The sequence below is a fragment of the Schistocerca piceifrons genome, chromosome 1 (genome assembly GCF_021461385.2).
Source record: "Schistocerca piceifrons isolate TAMUIC-IGC-003096 chromosome 1, iqSchPice1.1, whole genome shotgun sequence".
Classification (NCBI taxonomy): domain Eukaryota; kingdom Metazoa; phylum Arthropoda; class Insecta; order Orthoptera; family Acrididae; genus Schistocerca; species Schistocerca piceifrons.
Genome location: NC_060138.1, coordinates 513,096,710 through 513,116,650, shown reverse-complemented (window position 1 = coordinate 513,116,650; position 19,941 = coordinate 513,096,710). Strand labels below are relative to the sequence as shown.

At 41.2% G+C, this 19,941-nt stretch overlaps 1 protein-coding gene across 1 annotated transcript in view; it reads right to left on the bottom strand.

Moving 5' to 3' along the window:
* The window catches only part of LOC124797527 (inter-alpha-trypsin inhibitor heavy chain H4-like), a 64,073-nt gene that overhangs the window by 17,848 nt on the left and 26,284 nt on the right, over positions 1 to 19,941 (bottom strand). The window contains exons 10-12 of the mRNA XM_047260793.1: positions 13,453 to 13,725; positions 7,680 to 7,773; positions 2,938 to 2,976 (exon numbers count right to left, since the gene is read on the bottom strand). Of these exons, the coding sequence (XP_047116749.1) occupies positions 2,938 to 2,976; positions 7,680 to 7,773; positions 13,453 to 13,725 (406 nt within the window). The remainder of the gene's footprint in view (positions 1 to 2,937; positions 2,977 to 7,679; positions 7,774 to 13,452; positions 13,726 to 19,941) is intronic.

The following is a 19,941-nucleotide window of genomic DNA, read 5'->3' as shown; positions in this document are numbered from 1 at the left end:
AAATCACGATTTCATGTGTAGTGTCATTGTCACGTATAGTTTGTAGTGTTCCAGATGCGGACACTAGCTTATCAGCGTAGCCGACTGAATGTACGGTTCATCTTGTTTATTTGTGTTGATATCTGGCCACAGGTCACTGCGAGCGGAAGGCTGTAGCGGATCCGAGATACGCACGCGTTGTCCATGAAATTTACACTAGCAGTAATGCAAAGAGTTATGCAAACAATTATGCAAAGAACTGTAAAATTGTTATGGGAATATTTCTTTATATTCTATCTACAGTGAAAATTATTGAACGTGTTTGGAGTCTGTATAGAACCTGTTTGTCAACACTGAACTACGCTGATGGAGGGAATTGACTGCTGAAGTAATACAGAGTTTTGTGCTGCACTGTCGCTCACCGTGAGTCTTCTGTCACCAAGAGACGTCTCGTGCCCTAAAGGCAAATCTCCGTAAGGATTACCTGAACATCCAAGCGAAAACGCGTCCTCGGAAACAATAGATCATTACCACATGAAACTGGAAGACTACAAACTGTAATAAGGTAAACTCCTAAAACAAAAATTCAGTTTTAGGGATGCGTTCTGTTTTCGAAAATTTGTTAGTTACGTGTTCCACAGATCATTTGAACGATTATTTTACCAAAATGGAGTGGAAGGAGTCAGTTTACTGGATCAGAATACATGTTTAGTGTTGACATTAATGAACATATTTTCTAGTCCAACCCATGCAACTACACTTAAAAATTAATATTTTTCTTTTTTACTGTCTTGCTACTAGTTTTTAAGCAGAAATTCATCCAGGAATTAGAAGCAATGTCCCATGAGAAATGACTTCAGATTAGAAGTAAAACTTGCTTTGGTATCAGTCAGATACTTCGTGTTCTTGCGCAAACGATCAAAAATTTTTGTCGTTGCATATCGAAGTCCTTTCTTTATCACTAACAGCTTTAATAATTCGCGAGAAAGGTCTTTCTTCCGCCATTGTTGTAAGTGTGAACATCACAGTTATTATCAAATTGTGATGGATTAATTACGTCGAATTTCATTGCCGAATATATGTATCGTGATGGCACAACTAAAATTCCTAACTCTTTGAAGAGATTTATACATAACGACCGGAGAGTGAACAACAAGTACTATTCTTCGTGCTCGCTGTTGTACAATCAGTTCAATCTAAGTGACGAGTTACCCAGAAAATTATTCCATAAAACATTATTGAGTGGATGTACGCAAAATATGTCAGAAGGTTGATTCATTTGTTTCCGAGACTAGCAATTATAGCTATTAAGAGCGAAAGTTGCTGAACTTAATTGTTTGAAAAGCTCACTAACATGATTCTTCCAGTACGTACACCTACAGATTTGGAGCGTTCTTCCATATTTGTTGGCTTCTGTTCAAGCACCGCATAAATTGTTGATATGACTCCATTTATTCTACAGAACTCAACAGTGTGCTTTCTCAAAATTAAGAGAGAATACAGTTTCAGAGAATTACTTGAAAATTCTTTCAAAAATACAATTAACAATCTCCTCTACTGGTTTCTTTCTAATGGGGTTATTATAGAACTAGTATCGTCTGCAAAAAGTACCAATTCTGCTTGTTGAATGTTAAGTGGAAGGTCGTTCACATATACAGGCATTAGAAATGGTCTCAAGATTGAACCCTGTGGGTCTCCCTTTGCGATGTATCCCCAGTCACTAAAATTTTCAACCTGTGCAACAGTATTTGAAATATTCAGCACACTTCCTTGAATTCTGTTTCTTAAGTATGATTCACGCCGTTGTTTGTAAAGCCATCAACTGCACAAAACATAAGTTTTTCTAAGAGTATAATATGATTTGCATAATCAAAGACCTTCTAATGTTCACAAAAAATAACACCTGGCGATTTTTTATTATTTAAGGCTTGTAATATTTGGTGGGTGAACGAGTAACTAGGATTCTCAGTCGAGCAACAATCCTGGAATGCAAACTGTGATATGTTAAATAAATTATTTCTACTTAAATGTAAGACTATTCTTGAGCACATTACGTTTTATAATATTGTAAAAGCCATTTTTAAAAAAAAATATGTACCACTTTGTACCTCGACATGAAGTGCGCCAATGCATATTCATTTCTCTTAAGATGGCATTGCCGTCATGTCAACCATGTTTCCGTACTTCATACGCACAAAAGAATGGGGTTGCTCCTCAAGTGTATAAATGCATGTGGCACTTCACTATAAACGAAGGCAGTATGTATCCTTAAAACTGAACTGGCTTTTAGCAGTTTATGTTAGTGAAGCTGTTACTTCAGAATGGCACTCCAGTCGAAAACTCGATCTTAAATAAATACATTTCATTAAGCCAAGGTAGTAAATGTCATCTTACAATACTGCAGCACTGTGACGATAAGTATACAGAAAGTAAGAAAGCTTTTGTCATTTCAACTAAGAGCTCCTTGAAATTTCCGTTCCGTCAAATGTCGACGGCTAACTTCCCGCTGAAGCTACTTCAAATGAGCAATAGAGACCCTGAAGTCTAGAATAACAGAACCAACGTCAACGTTTAATCATTGCCGATGAATTTTAGCACAAGCAAGAGAGGCTAGAGGTTAACTTCTCGTCGACATCTAGATCAGTAGGGACTGACTGCCTATTCATCTGAACGAAGACTGGAAAAGAAGCGAAATAGCCTGTCGAAGGAAGCTATCTGCTACCACGATTAAAAAACCTTTGACAAAGACGAAAAATTACTAATGAAAACAGCATGGGCGTTTGCCTTTTGCAGCTTGAGGATACGAGTCACACTAAGCATATTCCTCCTCGGCCGATAAACCCTTGAAAGTCAATAGGTATTTCATCTGCATAAACCGTAATTGACAAGACTATAAGTAATTAATTAATTTCTGAGGGAGAGTGCTGTGGAACACAATGAAACGGTGCCATCACTCACCTCCGCCCAATGAGGCCGGCACTCCATTCGGGAAGTAGCCTGCAAAACATCCGAGAAACAAAATTAGATCCTATCGTTTCTCTCTTGGTAACATACAAATACAATATCACACAAGGGGCGATCAAAAAGTTTCTGTTAGAAATCATACAGTCCAAAATCGGTATCTCAATTATCAATAATCGTTGTGAGCATGTAGACAATCATTCCTACGATGCACCAGGTTGAAAATACATGTTTCGTAAAACACTGTGTTCTGCTGCGTGAAGAAATCCGTAACTGCCTGCTGCACGTCTTCGCCCGACTGGAATCGTCGACCATCCAAGGCTTTTTTTAAGGAACTAATAATGTGATAATAGCCTGGTGTGAAATCAGGACTACAGGGCAGCTGCACGAGTGTCACCCACTTTAGTTGGCATAACTTCTGCATTACGAGGTTTGCGATATGGCGACGTGCGTTGTCTTGCAGCAGCAGCATCCCTTGACGCTCGGAACTTGGCGTACCATTCGACAATGACGGTTTTCGGCAGACATGCTGCCCCATAAACATTCAACATTCTCCGATGATGTCTACCAGTGTTTGGTCTTCTACAGCCAAAAATAGAACAACAGCACTTTGGTCCTGTTTGGGCGTATTTGAAACTAACGTAGCCGTAGCTCACGATACTACATTTACCGCGCGCAAGTCGGAAAGACACGGATGCCACACTAGTCCTTTGCGTACATGTGGGTGCTTATATACTCGCATCGGAATCGCGCTATATTGCATATACGCCGCAGTAACTCCCTCTAACGGAAACCTTTTAATCGCCCCTTAAACGACACAATGAGTAAAGTACATATACTGTAACTTAAGAAGTACTTGGAACATCAGCAAATTTTTACGAAATCTAAAATAGTAAAATTATATTAATGTTCGTTAAATTTGGTTATCATGAGAGAGTTATTGTCTGAATGTATTTCTGAGTTGGGCCACAAGGCATGCTTGAATAACTCTGTAAGTTCATTGCGGTGACAGGTATGGATCACGTCATAAAACAGATTCAGCTTTGCAGAATGTTACGTCTGCAGCACTCTGAAAGAGCAGACATTCGAGTGACTGATAACTATGTGGAACTGGTATCGGCTGATAATCACAGCATTAGCTTCCCAACTCATGTGGTTACTCAGTGGCGATTAACTAAATGTGCTACCATGGCTGTTTGTAGAAGGTCGCTGGGGAAGTTAAGGCAATGAAAAAGAAATAATTGAGCTCCAATATTTCTCGAAATTCGATGAAGTCACTCAGTATAGGACGTAAACATTTAAGTTAGTTAGTCGAGGTAGTCCTGATGGTTCCCATGACCAAACGAAAGCTAGTGCTTCTAACTTCTACCTCTGCAAGCCACAGAAGAATAGTATACTTGCTAGCGCTCAGACCTTACCGCAGAAGCAGCCCTTGTAAGAGCCGGCAAGAGAACTGTTTCTGAAATGTTTGTGTGAGATGTTACGATCCGTGTACGCTGGTTGTAACACAAGACATGGATCGGGAAATGGGAGGGGAGCCGGTGTAACTGCCCTCCCAAGCTCCCATTACATTCTGTCAATTCCATCAGTTTTCAAGGGATAATTGTGGTGGTAATCGTGACTGTAAAACGCAACGTAAAGAGAAAATCAGTAAGAAATTTCGTAGGCATGGATTTTCAGATGAGCGATTACTTTCAGCTCATGGCGATAAATAGACAATAAAGCCTCCAAACGGTCACATCCGTGGACCGGATACAAAAACTGTTAATCTATTGAGGACTTGCCATGTCGAGGCGGAGAGCAGAGAAGGAAAACATAACTTGGTGCTTACGTAGGAGGATAGCATTTCGACATTATTCTTGGGAATGATTTCCTCAAATTCCGTTACTCAGTGCGGTGGAGAAACTGCAAAGGCGCAAATGCCGTGGGGAAAAATGTGTATTCCATTAATTTATACCAAAGCGTTGAAAATGAGTACCATCCTATTTATTCGTGATGGAACAGGGACAGTTCTCCGGATGCTTTCCCGTCACTGTCAACCTTAGCTAGTAGACGATACTGTGTGTACTGTTTCCGACATGTCAATAAATGAGGTGATTTCGAATTTATACGTATTTCACTGATCAGTATCTCCACATGTCGTTTCTTCTTTGGTTGATGGCATGCACGCTGTGGACAGCATTGCCTGCAGGTTAACAAAGGCCCAACTGCAACTCAGTACCTGTGAACGTATTTCGACTTCTGTCGATTCACCCACTCCCATCAGCCATGTAACATAGAGTCTCCCAAGGGCCCTACATAAGATCGACACAGCGCAGCAACCCGTCACCAGGTCACCCGATCTGTCCGTAGATAGCAAGCCTGCAGGTTCAAAATGGCTCTGAGCACCATGGAACTTAACAAAGCCTGCAGGAAAATCGCAGAGATCAGTCGTTGATCGCTCGTAATTCCCAAGCAATCTGATAATTACGAAACAAAGAATCGGACATTTTTGGCACCACGGCTGGCAGGCTGCGATTTATTTGTGTAGAAGTTAACGTTCTTTTGTTTCTTTCTGCTATGCTCATGTAGAGTAAGGACTTTACATTAAGATTTATGGTTAATCAGAGAGCACGAAACTCTCTGAAAACGAAGTTGTCACATATGTCGTGAACGAATACAAATCTAAAAACGTTAATAACCTTAGAACTTGAAGTGAGCATTTTTGAAGAATATATTACAGAAATTCACGTGAAGTTCATAGTAATAGTCAAAATATACTGGGAACCTGCTGGTGATTTTGAAATAACTGGACACTTTAATTTTTAAATAGAAAGAGATAATATTAACTGGACTTTCAATTAAAATTATGGGCACACCCATTCTACAGCCATACTTAATTACTCTGTCATCTAATGTAAGTCGTTTCCATATAATGTACAGCAAGCACAGCAGAAGGTGTGCAATCGATAACATTTAAACTTGCTGAAAAAAAAACGAAGCTCCTACAAGGAGATAAAGAAACGAAATGAACCTTCACGGGTCGAGTGTGTACATGGTGCTATGTCAGTGAGTAGATCGAGTCAAATTTCTAAATAATTCGGCAGAGTGGGCATTGCGCTCCTTCTGGTCTGGACGCATACACTGATTCCGTATGGAAATAGTGTCATAAAGCCGTTGTATCCTCCCCTGAGGAAAGCAGGACCACAATTAGCTAACCCTTCACATCGTGCATGCTAGCACTGGGATGGAGATAACATCCTAGTTGGTCCCACACACGTTCCCTCGGAGAAACATCTGTGGATCCTACCGGCCGTGGAAGTTCTCCACTATCACATAGACAGTTCATATAAATACTTGCCATGTAAGAGCGAACATTGTCCTATTGGGAAATAGCACCACGATACTGCACATGAGAGGTAACACACGAATGCAGGATATCTGTGACGTAGCTATCTGTCGCCAGTGTTACCTCAGTCACGCCTTGACACATAGTCATACCCGATGGCTGACTACACCATGACGCTAGGAGCATCACCGCAGTGCCTCCCTAACACATCCAAAGACCGTGACATCTCGGCAGATCGCTGCCATGGTGATTCGTCATGGTGAAGAAACTCGATACATCGCTGCACACAGTGCAATGCCATGGAATAGCAGTCCATGCTCTCCGTTAAAAGTACCAATCCAGATACAGTCATCTCCATGTTCTTTGCAGTGATCCTCAACATCTGACGCAGATCACCTCCATTATATACCATACCAGTCGTAGTAACAACACTACACACGTACAACACAAAGCACTCTCATGGCCGTTTTAAGAATTGCACGGAATTGCAACTCAAATCATTTACATACCCGACGTGCACGAAGTTCCTCTGACATCCGAGCATGTCTTCTGAGTACATTAACTTTTTTGTCATTCACTCTAAATAGACAAATCGCCATTTCAAAGACGTTGTGTACAGACTCGTAGTTAAACCAAAAACTTAATAAACGAAAAAAAAATCGAGGACTTTAAGATTTATTTGCAATATACAAACGGGAAAGATGCACATAACCCACTTGACCTCAACGACCAATCATAAGTATTCTGTAAAATAGCTTCTGTTCCCAAGAAATGAGTTCCAAAACAAGTTTAATAAATTTCAATTGCTAATTAGTTGTTTTCTTGCAGTATTTGTCGAGATACAGAGGTCAATAGTTACTGTGCTGTAACAGTTCATACTCCACAGTAGAACGTCACGACATAGCGGCGTTAGAAATACTGGTGGAAATCGCTTATAAAATCTATCGTGTGTGCCTAGGTCGAAGTGAACGATCGACTGCAGGAGATACCGACAGCAGTTTATCGCTCGAGTGTGGGGCCCTCCACAGCACACAAACCGAGAACGAATTCCCTCGTCGCAGTTTGAAATGTCATCATTAACAAGCAAGGCTACGAACTTAAACCCCGCATGATGCATCCTCGTGTTCAGCATTAGGGCCTTGAAGTTTTTAAAATGGCGCTATGGATCATATGAAACTGTGACGTCCAAGGACCACAGTAAAAGCAGGATAAAACCGTATTTCAGTTTAAGAAGTTATCTAAACAGAAGGCGCTAATAAGGGAAATAATACTAAAACGTAAAGCCTTTGATATATAAACAAAATTTCTCCCAGGAATATAGAGCTAAATCATAGGTGTATTAAAAGGAACAGTTGAAAGTTTGAAATAGCTTGTTTTAACTGAATAAATGTCGTTCATTGACAATATTTACCTCCACGGTTTCCACCGGCGCGTTTCAGGTCCACGGCAGATGTGTCGTTAGGTTTGACTACCACCAATGACGTCACGGGAGTCACGAAAGAGTACTGAAACACATTATAGCGTCACCGCTTCAGGTCTTGATAGTTGGTAACACATATAGTTGTTTATCAACATGTTTCTCTCGTGAAAGACAATAGTGAGAACGATCTTGCTATAATTTCATTACATTATGTTACATCAGTCTTATTCCATAGGCTCCGCAAGGAGGACCATTTGGATGTGGTAGGAAGTTACAAATGTCCATTTCATTCAAGCACAACACAATGAAATCTCTGTACAGTAATTAGCAACACAACAATACAGTACAGTTTGGTGGTGAGCGCAAGTAATAGACTTTTCAGAAGTACGTGAGTGATTGAGAAACGGTATTGGCATTATTTATCTAAAGTTGTTGCTTGTCTGCATATCCGCTCCAGTCCTATTAAACATCGGTTCACTTTTTAGCTGTAGTTATAGGAAGTCGAAAAGAGAACGTGGAGGGTGAGGATCTGAGAAAATATTACAATAGTTAGGAGGGCTGTTGTTGGCCTATGACGTGTGGCTCGCCTGCCAACGACTTTTGTAGTTTTCCTGAAGCTCCGCTTGAAACTGCAGTCGCGGTTTATTATGGGAAGGCACTGCGCTTTAGCCGCGCTTAGCCTATCAGAGGGACTGCCCAGTCTCTTCTGACGCCATTGTCGATGCCATTTCAACTAGAAAACAGAGAAGTGAAAGATATGGATAACTGCTACTCAAATAAGTAATCCACTCATCAGATCATTAAATCTGGTACTGCCAAAATACTTCAATATTTTCTCCATCTACAATGAAACATATGAGAAGTACGAACCAGAACATAGGCAAAGGATACCTGTCTTTCGATTCATGAGAGCACACTCTTATAAGACACTTCTCGTAACGTAAAGACTAGCGGTGTGCGTCGCTTTATACTGCGTCTATCACGGGCATAAACACAAGTAAACACTCAGATGTAATAACCTGAGCTGCAAAATACACCATTAATTACTTAAGACAACGCACGTAATTATTTGTTCTCAGATTTTGCGCATCTGCAACCAATGTCACTGTAGCTCTTAAGAAATTTCGTTTCGTGTAGACTATCGACGGCCCTTCTCCTGAAAGTATCAGTATGGGAGAAATTATTCGTCACATACCTCGAGCAAGACAAGCAATCTTCGAATAAATTATAATGACAGGTCATAGAAGTTAACTGGTTGCATACTGTTCTGAAGAAATTGTGCCAATGCCTAAGACATTGATGTATCGCATGGTAAAGCGTAGGATTAACAGACAGCAGAAGCGAAATGAATCACTGGCAGAGTATCTTATACTAGATTGCGAAAACATATGAAATGTAACTTTAATTTTTCTGTCGCCAGACGTGATTCAGGGAAGTGATGTATGAGTTTTACGTTTAGTTTGAAGCAACACGGTTAAAACGCATTAGGTTACGTTGATCTCATTTCTGAGCTACCATAATGTGACGTATATTAGGAGGAAATACAGGTCCATAGCAAATAACGAGAGTGTACTACAACGTTGAAATGTTACGTAAAGCTTTTCCGACCAGGAAGTTATTACGATTAACAACGGCTTATCTTGATAAATGAGTCTGGCGAGAAAGTATAAAATGTTTTGTTTACTTGTCCGGCCGCGGTGGGCGAGGGGTTCTAGGCGCTTCAGTCTGGAACCACGCGGCTGCTACGGTCGCAGGTTCGAATCCTGCCTCGGGCATGGATGTGTGTGATGTCCTTGGGTTAGTTAGGTTTACTTAGTTCTAAGTCTAGGGGACTGGTGACCGAGCCGGCCGCGGTAGTCTAGCGGTTCTAGGCGCTCAGTCCGGAACCGCGAGACTGCTACGGTCGCAGGTTCGAATCCTGCCTCGGGCATGGATGTGTGTGATGTCCTTAGGATAGTTAGGTTTAAGTAGTTCTAAGTTCTAGGGGACTGATGACCACAGATGTTAAGTCCCATAGTGCTCAGAGCCATTTGAACCATTTTTGAACTGATGACCTCAGATGTTAAGTCCCATAGAGCTTGGAGCCACTTGAACCACTTTTGTTTACTCTGGCATAAACAAGACTGTTTCCTTTCATTTTTTAGTATGCCACAGCGGCAACGTGTTGTGAATTAAGTTGTAAATGATACAGAACAACCTGTCTGCTGGACAAACAGACATTTGAGGAGTTCATTTGTAGTGGTGTAAGTGCAGTTTAGAGAAAAGAGTGAATATAACATGCTAGTTACTTCTGTATGTTGCGTGTGGTAGCATTTCAACGAAAATCCACTGATTATAATGGGGCAGATGCGTTTTTCGGAGGACGCTGTAAGGGCAACAGATAACAACAGCAACAAAAGGAGAGAGGTGGGCTCAATACAAAAAGCAGAACGATCTCAAACGCAGCAACAAGCTTTCTGCAAGACGCCGTAAACAAAAGAGAAGAAATGTTTGATATAAGGACAATGTCATGGACTACAAGAAAACAGTGGTGGCTGGGCTGTACTATTATGTAATATCTTGTCCTAGCACGTCCTGTTCTCGAACCATCAACGGAACAAACTCGCCCGTAAAGTGCAATGTCGCGTATGTCGAAGTACCAATCTATGATCTACTGACATAGCGATCTCCTCACTGTGTACACTTTTACTTTTTAATTAATATTACAATGTCCCTCCTTTTTGAAGTACATGTTGTTTATACAGGCACTGATAGAAGGCAAGGTGAAAACTATAACAGGTGACAAGGAATTGTGTAACATAGTAGTTTGTACAGAACTGTTTCGCCCAGTCATTTATTGGGGAACCTGCAGTTTATCATGGATTCCGAAACCTGGTGCCATTCAGCATTTCTCACAAGAAACGTAGCCAGAAGTGAAGAAAGTGATCAGCGACAGATAAAAGTCATAGGATTAACCGTATTCGAAATCAAGGTTTTCGGATCTGAAGTCGATCACGTCAATACTGAGACACTGAAACTCAACTTTTAGTTATTTATCATTATAAAAGGTTTTATTGTATCTCTTATTACTGCATGCTAATCACACAGCACCATCTGCAATACGAATACGTCGGACACACTCACGACGAAATGAGTTCAAGCTTCCTGGATGTGATGTTGATTCGTGGAACGTCAAAATATGCAGAAGGTTGAAGTGAATTATTTGTAGAGCAAAACTGATATCTGTTAATTATACTGTCTAACAACAATAGTGAGCTGGAAGGGGTTAGGGAAACGAAGTGAAAGGGTTTGTGATACTTTTTTGTTATTACAAAATCGAGTCAAAGTTACAAAGAGCTTTGCAGTAGGTGCCCATTTATCAGTATGATGTTTCACTCCCTCTGAGCTGGATGCATAGGCAGATGCCATGGGAGGGGTATCATAAGTACATTGTATCCTCTCATGAAATACATTGTGCTGCAGGTGCTGTAACTAGTCCTTGATATCCCAGACTTTGCCATTGAGACGGAGCTGACTTCTGAGCTCGTCTCACACGTATTCTACTGAGGATTCATCTGGGGAGCTTCTTGGCCATAGAAGTACCTCAACATCACGTAAACAGCTCATAGAGACACATTACACGTGTGTAAGAGCATTTTCCTATGAGGAATGGCACCAAAATATAATCACACGGGAAATAACATATGTGGATGCAGTATGCCCGTGATATACCTTTGTGCCATCAGAGTTCCCACAGTCACTGCAAGACCTGACAAAGTCATAACCAATGGCAGTCCATATCACAACGCCAGGAGTAACATTGCTGTGATTCTCCCAGTCATATCCGCTGAAAATGGTTATCGGGGTTGGTGCAGAAGCGCGATTCATCACTTAACACAATGTGATGCTATTCATCACCAACCAATGCTTCTCAGGCACGACACCATCCCTATTACAGCAGTTTGTATTATGATGCTAGTGGCAGGCTGTGCACAGGTTTGTACATCCCTAGTCCGATTATTGCTAGTCTCCAACCAATGGCATCATGCGACAGAGGATGTTACAGGGAGTCTGTTACTGGTATATGAAATATTAGGTGATTTGCGGTAGGGGACCAAACAATGAGGTCATCGGTCCCATCGGATTAGGAAAGGATAGGGAAGGAAGTCGGCTGTGCCGTTTCAAAGGTATCATCCCGGTATCTGCCTGATTTAGGGAAACCACGGAAAACCTAAATCAGTATGGCTGGACGCGGGTTCGGACTATCGTCCTCCCGAATGCGAGTCCAGTATGCTAGCCACTGCGCCACCTCGCTCGGTAATATTAGGTGGTTAGAAGTGCTTGGTGCACAATAATGCAATCCTCCCTTGTGGTGACAAGACAGGATTGACTGGAACCTTGCTGCTGCTAATGTCTGCCCTCACATTCCCAGTTCAACGTTCGCCACTGTCACATCCAAATGTTCTACAAATCTGGATATGACACGATTCGAACGGCCAGAGAAATTAGTCCCACAATTAGGCCCGTTCAAGCTCTGTCAGGGGCCGATTATGCTTTATCACAGGAGTACATTGCATCTCTATGTCCTTCATAGTGGACACTCAACTTCTGTTCATAGCGTTATATACCCTCCCAGTCCTCGTAACAACATTAAACATGAACACTAAAGCACTCAGGTGGCCATTCTACCTATCACAGAGAACTACAACTGTGATAAGTTACTCACCCACTGGTATTGTGTACGTGTATGAAGTTACACTGACATATGAGCATATCTTTTGGATGCTTTACATTCTTTTGTCAGGCTGTGTATATGATGCTTTTCCAGTGAGTTTTGTTGAACTTCTCGTTTAAATAAAAGATGCAAACTTGCCTACCGACAACTTTCATGAAATATTTTTAAACTTTGGAAAAGAAAAGCAATTTGGTTCAAGCAGTTTCTCCAGTCCTGTTGCCTGGCAGTCACCCATTTCACTGTAACTGCTTCACACTTCAGCTTCAAAAAGCTGCATTTTATAATCAAATCTTGATCTGCCTCTGCAATTCCATCCTTAGACAATTCTATCAACTTAGTGATTCGATCCCAGGAAGTTGGAGAATACTGAGCTGTCGTTTATTCCATCTCTCAACCTTCTGGCCATGTTGATTAATGTGAAAAACGCCTAGTTGTACCATCGTTTGGAATCCACGTTAAACTGACTGGCTGAGCAATAGGACAATGTGCTGGAATACACTATGATGTTCAAACCAATTTTCTTGTTTCCAGAATGAGATTTTCACTCTGCAGCGGAGTGTGCGCTGATATGAAACTTTCTGGCAGATTAAAACTGTGTGCCGGAGACTCGAACTCGGGACTTGCCCGGACAGCCAAAGTCCCAAGTTCGAGTCTCGGTCTGGCATACAGTTTCAGTCTGCCAAGAAGTTTCATATCAGCGGACACTCCGCTGTAGGGTTAAAATCTCTTTCTGGAAACATCCCCCAGGCTGTCTCCGCAATATTCTTTCTTTCTGGAGTGCTAGTTCTGCAAGGTTCGCAGGAGAGCTTCTGTAAAGTTTGCAAGGTAGGACACGAGGTACTGGCAGAAGTAAAGGTATGAGGATGGGGCGTGAGTCATGCTTGGGCAGCTCAGATGGTAGAGCACTTGCCCGCGAAAGGCGTAAGTCCCAAGTTCGAGTCTCGGTCCGGCACGCAGTTTTAATCTGCCAGGAAGTTTCAAATTTCGTGTTCATCACAGCTCCACTTTAATATGTGAGAATCATTTGCAGGCCTTCTGCAGCACTCTCACCTTGAGAGCGATGTCCTTGGCCCTGTCCTTGAGCGTCTGGTTGGGAGTGGCGGCGTCCAGGTCGAGCAGCTGGCGCACAGTAAGGAAGGCCCAGAGGCGCTCCCCAGAGCAGGCCTTCTCCAGCCTGGCCGGCGACCTGTAGCGCTGGCGGCCCTCCCCCACCACCACGGGCTCCAGCTGCGGTACCACAGGCCGCAGTCTGCCAGACACCACCAGTTCGCTGCCGCGGAAAAACGTTGGGAACTTGGTCTGCGTCAGGGTTTCCTCCTCCACCTGCAGGGCACAAATTCTTTACTAGACGGAAATTGCATTTGAAGTCAGACAGTCGAAAAATGACAAACAGGATTCTGCAGTAGCCTCTTTCTTCGACTTCTATTAGTGATACATATGTTGTTAGAGAATGATGGAAGTGAACAGATATACCTGAACAGAGGTCTATTGTGTTGAATCTTACAAGGAGATGAAGATTATCTTCTTCGATTTTCTTCATGCCTATAGTATATTAAAGTCAATGCCATGGCATTAATTTCCTAAAGCAAATTGATACACGTCTTAAAACACATGGAAAAAATTACTTTAGTAATTCTAAGAGGTCTAATCCATAACAAATTATTGGTGTTTTTAACAAAGCTTTACAAAGGTTTGTGCACAGCAATCAAGCCTTGTAGTCACGTGGTTGGTAGATAAATACTCATTAGACACAAAGATTTTAATCGTTATTTGAGAATTCTGATAATAATTTGCATTCTTAATTACCAATCACACGAAAACATGGGAACCTGTAACAAATTAAAATTTGGTAAGGAACAAAATCTCTTATTAATTAAAAATTATATATGCTATTACTACTATCTTAATATTATCTTTAAATTTTATCATAATATTTAGAAACAAAGAAAATGTTTTCTGTTCTGATGTTTCACAATCTTGTGCCAGATTTAAATATAATATCATATTTTAATGCAATTAATAATTAAAAATCAAATATGTTACATTTATACATAATTTATACATAATTTTCTAATGTTGTTGTTGTTACAACAACAACAACAACAATAACATTAGAAAATTATGTGAAATATTAGTTAGTTAGCACTTCAACTTCACAATAAATATAAAATTCCAACAAAAACAAAAGCGCAGTACTGAGAAGCAAACCAGCAGGCTTTTGATTAGAAAACTAGAAAGCTACATACCCAGCTAGAGACGAGTGTGTTAAAACTTGCCGGCCGAAGTGGCCGTGCGGTTAAAGGCGCTGCAGTCTGGAACCGCAAGACAGCTACGGTCGCAGGTTCGAATCCTGCCTTGGGCATGGATGTTTGTGATGTCCTTAGGTTAGTTAGGTTTAACTAGTTCTAAGTTCTAGGGGACTAATGACCTCAGTAGTTGAGTCCCATAGTGCTCAGAGCCATTTTGTTAAAACTTTTTATGATCAACAGTATTCAGAAACCTTCAGATTCATTTTTGAGTGTTTTGACAAGTTTATCATTGAGATTTAGGAGAGTGATATAAAAGTAGTAAAAATTTGAAGAATGTGGTTCTTTAAGGACTCTTAATAAATCTGGACAATGACTGTGGTGGCAGAAATCTTATAACCAAAGAGGTGGCTCTCAGTTGTGATTATAATATCATCAAATTAAAGGAACTACTGAGCAGCATCGACTTCATAACAGTTAAGTGCTTATTTTCGATAAAGAGTGTTGGTTGAAATGATTACTTGATTGTGCCTTGTGGGAGCGGTGTTGGGAGGGGGAGATGGGGGAGGCAGAGATTCTTAGAAGAACTACAGCTGGGTTACCTGCTGTCCAGTTTCAGTATATAGTTTGAGGAAGAAATTAGTTGTTGACACTATAGAATCTGAAAAGCTTTTTCCAATTTCAGAAGAATGAAAACCCGGCTGTTTTGATATAACCGAGTGGGGAAAGGTATAAAATAAGAACAAGACTGTAAGTACAATGATGCACCCACTTCACAATGCCTATAGGCCTTGTAATTTGACTGTACTTTTCCGTGTTTTTTCTTTTTTTTTGCGAAGAATACATCCCACTTTTTCTTGAAATACCACTTACGAGCCTCACGAAACAAGCAAACGGTTCTATATTTGTTTCACTTGCTACTTAGGTGATAGATGTGTATTATTGTCACCTGCCTCGCTTTACATCCAAAAAGACAAACTTTGTCAACGTAGTTTATTTTCCTAAGTTCTTCAATCACTTCAGCCTCAACGATGAGTGACCCCTTTGTTATATCGGTAAATACAGGGATATTATCAATTTGACAAGCTTAGCGACAGTGAAACATAAAAGTACTTTAAGCAACTGAAACGACAGAGAGGTACCTAAAATAAGGCATAAAATATTTGACTCAACGCCTTCTGATTGTGTGTCTCCTTAACAAAATGTTAACTTAAAGTCACATTTATGGATACATTCCCAGTACTGCTAAGATACTTATGCTGTACCGCATATTTATCAGTCAGTGATGGGAAAGGCTGCTCTCTGTTACTAAATCCTCATTATTCTAGAGTTCATCAGTATTTGATACCCAACCACACTTGTCTAATAAAGATGATATTCTTTAGTATTTTACCTTTGTCTTTAGTGAAGAGATGGCTGCTCACCCCCAGCCTCGTTCCTCATTTCTCCAAAGTCTCCATTCTCTTGCCATACACGCACACACACACACACACACACACACACACACACACACACACACACACATACACACACAAACACATATTCACCAGCTGTTCCTTTCCTGCCAAAGACATTCCTCTGCCAGTATTTTTTTTCTCTGTCCCTGAACAATGATCACCCACTCGCCACCATAATACCACATGGTTGGCTGCTTCATAATCGTTAATAATAATTTTCTGGAATTGGTGTACATGTTTCTTTTCTGTGTAGTATTTCCAGCCACATGCCCTGCTCATTTTCTTATTTAGGTGCACCTGACCTTGGGATTCAGGCAGTGACCACTGTTCGTAAGCGGGGCGCACCCAGCCCTTGAGAAGCGAATGGAGGAGCTACTTGATTGAAAGGTAGCGGCCTCGGTCACGAAAACTAACAGTGGCCTGGACAGCAGTGTGCTGACCAAATGCCCCTCCATATTCACGACCGTCGGTCAGTACCATTAGACCACCTGAGATCTGTTCGGACGGAGATTATTTTTGAAAAGTTTCACATGATACAGTGTCTTATGCTAGCTACATATTATTGTTTTATAGCTCCATGGGCTAACGTAGCTGGTATACTAATATGTCTTGAATGTCGTTAAATCTTCTCCCACAGCAGCTCTGAGAGCTTCTATGGATATTCTTACAACAACAGTTTCCTGCAAGAAATATTTTTTTTCATTTTGTTTCCATTCCTCATTGATAGTTTTCTTACAGACCCGCAAAGAACCAGTTGTTTCATCTCCCATGACCTAAAATTCAGGTATTACAGTCTTTATCACATAGAAATCTGGTTTTGGTGATTGGGATGCAGATATTTGGGGTTCCCCTGTTACAAGTTGTACATATTTAACAGTTTTAAGAGGAATAAGTAAAACGTCCTTGGTCCCAGGTTCAAACTCCCCACCACTTAAATTTTCAACGAAAATCATCCACATTGCCGGCTGGAGATTTCCGGCTTTAAGAAGTCACCACCATCAGCCAATGGCCTTGACAAGGAGAATACAGAGCTTCAGTGCATTCTCTGGCAAAATTTTTGGAAATTTGTGGTCGGTTCCTATGGGACAAAACTGCTGAGGTCATCGGTCCCTACTCCTTAATTTCACTTAAACTAACTTACGGTAAGGACAACACACACACCCATGGCCGAGGGAGGACTCGAACCTCCGACGGGGGGAACCGCAAAGACCGAGGAAAGACGCCCTAGACCGCGCGGCTGCCCCGCGCTGCCATTCTCTGGCCCTTGGAGTGAGAAACTGTCCCTAAAGGTGGAAGAATTGGCAATAATCAACGGCCGAGCATGCAGAAGGCAGTGGAAACCATCGCATTAAAGACACACAATATGTATCCACAGGACATGTGGCCTGTAATTGAAAAAGTGTTATGATGATCTTTCCATTGGCAAAAGATTCCTGACTACTCCCCTATTCGGCTCTCTGGGAGGGGACTGCCAAGGATGAGATGATTATGAGAAAATGATTGAATAACCAACGAAAGGATAACATTCCACTAGTTAGGCATGGAATGTCAAACGTTTGAACATGGGAAAGAGAAACGCAAGGTTATCAGTAAATTGAAATGGAAATAAGACAAGGATTTTTTGTCAGATGGCTATAGGGTAAAAGCAACAACAGCAGCATGGAAGTAGGATTTCTTATAATAGGAAGGAAGAGCAGATAGTGAGTTACTGTGAACAGTTCAGTGATAGAGGTGTTCTCATCAGAACTGACAGCAAACAAACAGCGACAACTATCTGTCAGAGATACAGGCCGACGTCGCAAGCTGAAGATGAAGAAATAGAGAAATTATATAAGAATACTGAACAAATAATTCAGAAAGTTAAGGGAAATGAAAATTTAATAGTCATAAAATGAAGCTGAAGGGAAGGAGTACAACAAGGGGTTATGAGAGAAGACAGGCTTGGTAGTAGAAATGAGAGATGAGAAAGACTAATTGAGTTCCCTAATAAAGTCCAGCTAGTAACAGCGAATATTCTGTTCAAGATTGACAAGAGGAATAGGATTACATGAAAAATGCGTGGCGATACGTAAATAGTAGGTTCAAATGGCTCTGAGCACTATGGGACTTAACATCTATGGTCATCAGTCCCCTAGAACTTAGAACGACTTAAACCTAACTAACCTAAGGACATCACACAACACCCAGTCATCACGAGGCACAGAAAATCCTTGACCCCGCCGGGAATCGAACCCGGGAACCCGGGCGCGGGAAGAGAGAACGCTACCGCGCGACCACGAGCTGCGGACGTAAAGATTAGGTTCAGATCACAATTTAGTAGTGATGAATGGTAGGCTGAAGTTTAAGAGACTAGTGAGGAAGAATCAATGCACAAAGAAGTAGAATATGGAAGTACTAAGCACTGAAGACATACGCCTGAAGTTCTCTGAATCTATAGCTACTGCCATAAGGAATAGCTCAGTACGCAGTTCAGTTGAATTGGAATGGACATCTCTAAAAAGGGCTGTCACAGAAGCTTGTAAGAAAAACTTGAGTACCAAGAAGGTATCTGCGAAGAAACCATGGGTAACAAAAGAAATACTTCAGTAGCAGGACGAAGAAGAAGATAGTACAAAAACATTCAGGGAAATTCAGGAATATAGGTACACGAGTCACTCAGGAATGAAAGAAACAGGAAGCGCAGGGAGCTAATCCAAAACGCTTGAATGAAATCTGTGAGGAATCGAAAAGGAAATGATTATCGGAAGGACTGACCCAGCGTGTGGAAGCATCAAAATAATGTTTGGTGAAATTAAAAACAAAGGGTGGTGACATTAAGAGTGCAATGGGAATTCCACTGTTAAATGCAGAGGAGAGAGCGGCTAAGAGGTAAGAATACGCTGATGGGGGTCTATGAGGAGAAGACTTGCCTGATGACGTGATAGAAGAAGAAGCAGGAGTCGATATAGAAGAGATAGGATATCCAATATTAGGATCAGAATTTAAAACCATTTTGGAAGACTTAAGATCAAATAAGGCAAAAGGGATAGATAACATTCCATCAGAATTTCCAAAATCATTGATGAATGTGGCAACCACACGACTATTCATGTTAGTACTTAGAATGTATGAGTGTGGGATTACACCATCTGACTTTCTGAAAAATGTCATCGACACAATTCTGAAGATTAAAGGAGTTGACAAATGCGAGAACTATCGCAAAATCAGCTTATCAGCTCAAGCATCCCAGTTGCTGAAATTTTCTGTATTTGTGGTAAGTTCCCATTGGACTAAACTGCTGAGGTCATTGATCCCTAGGTTTACACACTACTTAGTCTAACTTAAACTAACTTACGCTAAGGACAAGAGACACACCCATTCCCGAGGGAGGACTCGAACTTCCGACAGTGAGAGCCAAGCGAACGGTGGCAAGGCACTCAAGACCGCGCGGCTACCCTGCGCGGCCCAAGTTGCTGACAATAATAATATACAGAAGAGTGAAAAATAAAATTGAGAAGCTATTACATGACGATCACTTAACCTTAGGAGAGGTAAAGGCAATTCTGATGTTGATGATAATGGGAGCAAGAGTGGAGTAAAGTCAAGACATGTTCAAAAGGATTTGTTGACCTGGAAAAAAGTGTTCGACGCTATAAAATTGCGAAAGGTGTTCGAAATTATGAGAAAAATCTAGGTAAGATATAGGGAAAGAGGGGCTATACAGAATATATACAAGATCCAAGAGGCAACAATAAGAGTGGAAGACTAAAAACGAAGAGCTCGTATTAAAAATTATGTAAGACAGATGTAGTATTTCGCCCCTAGTGTTCAGTCCATACTCCAAAGAGGCAATGACA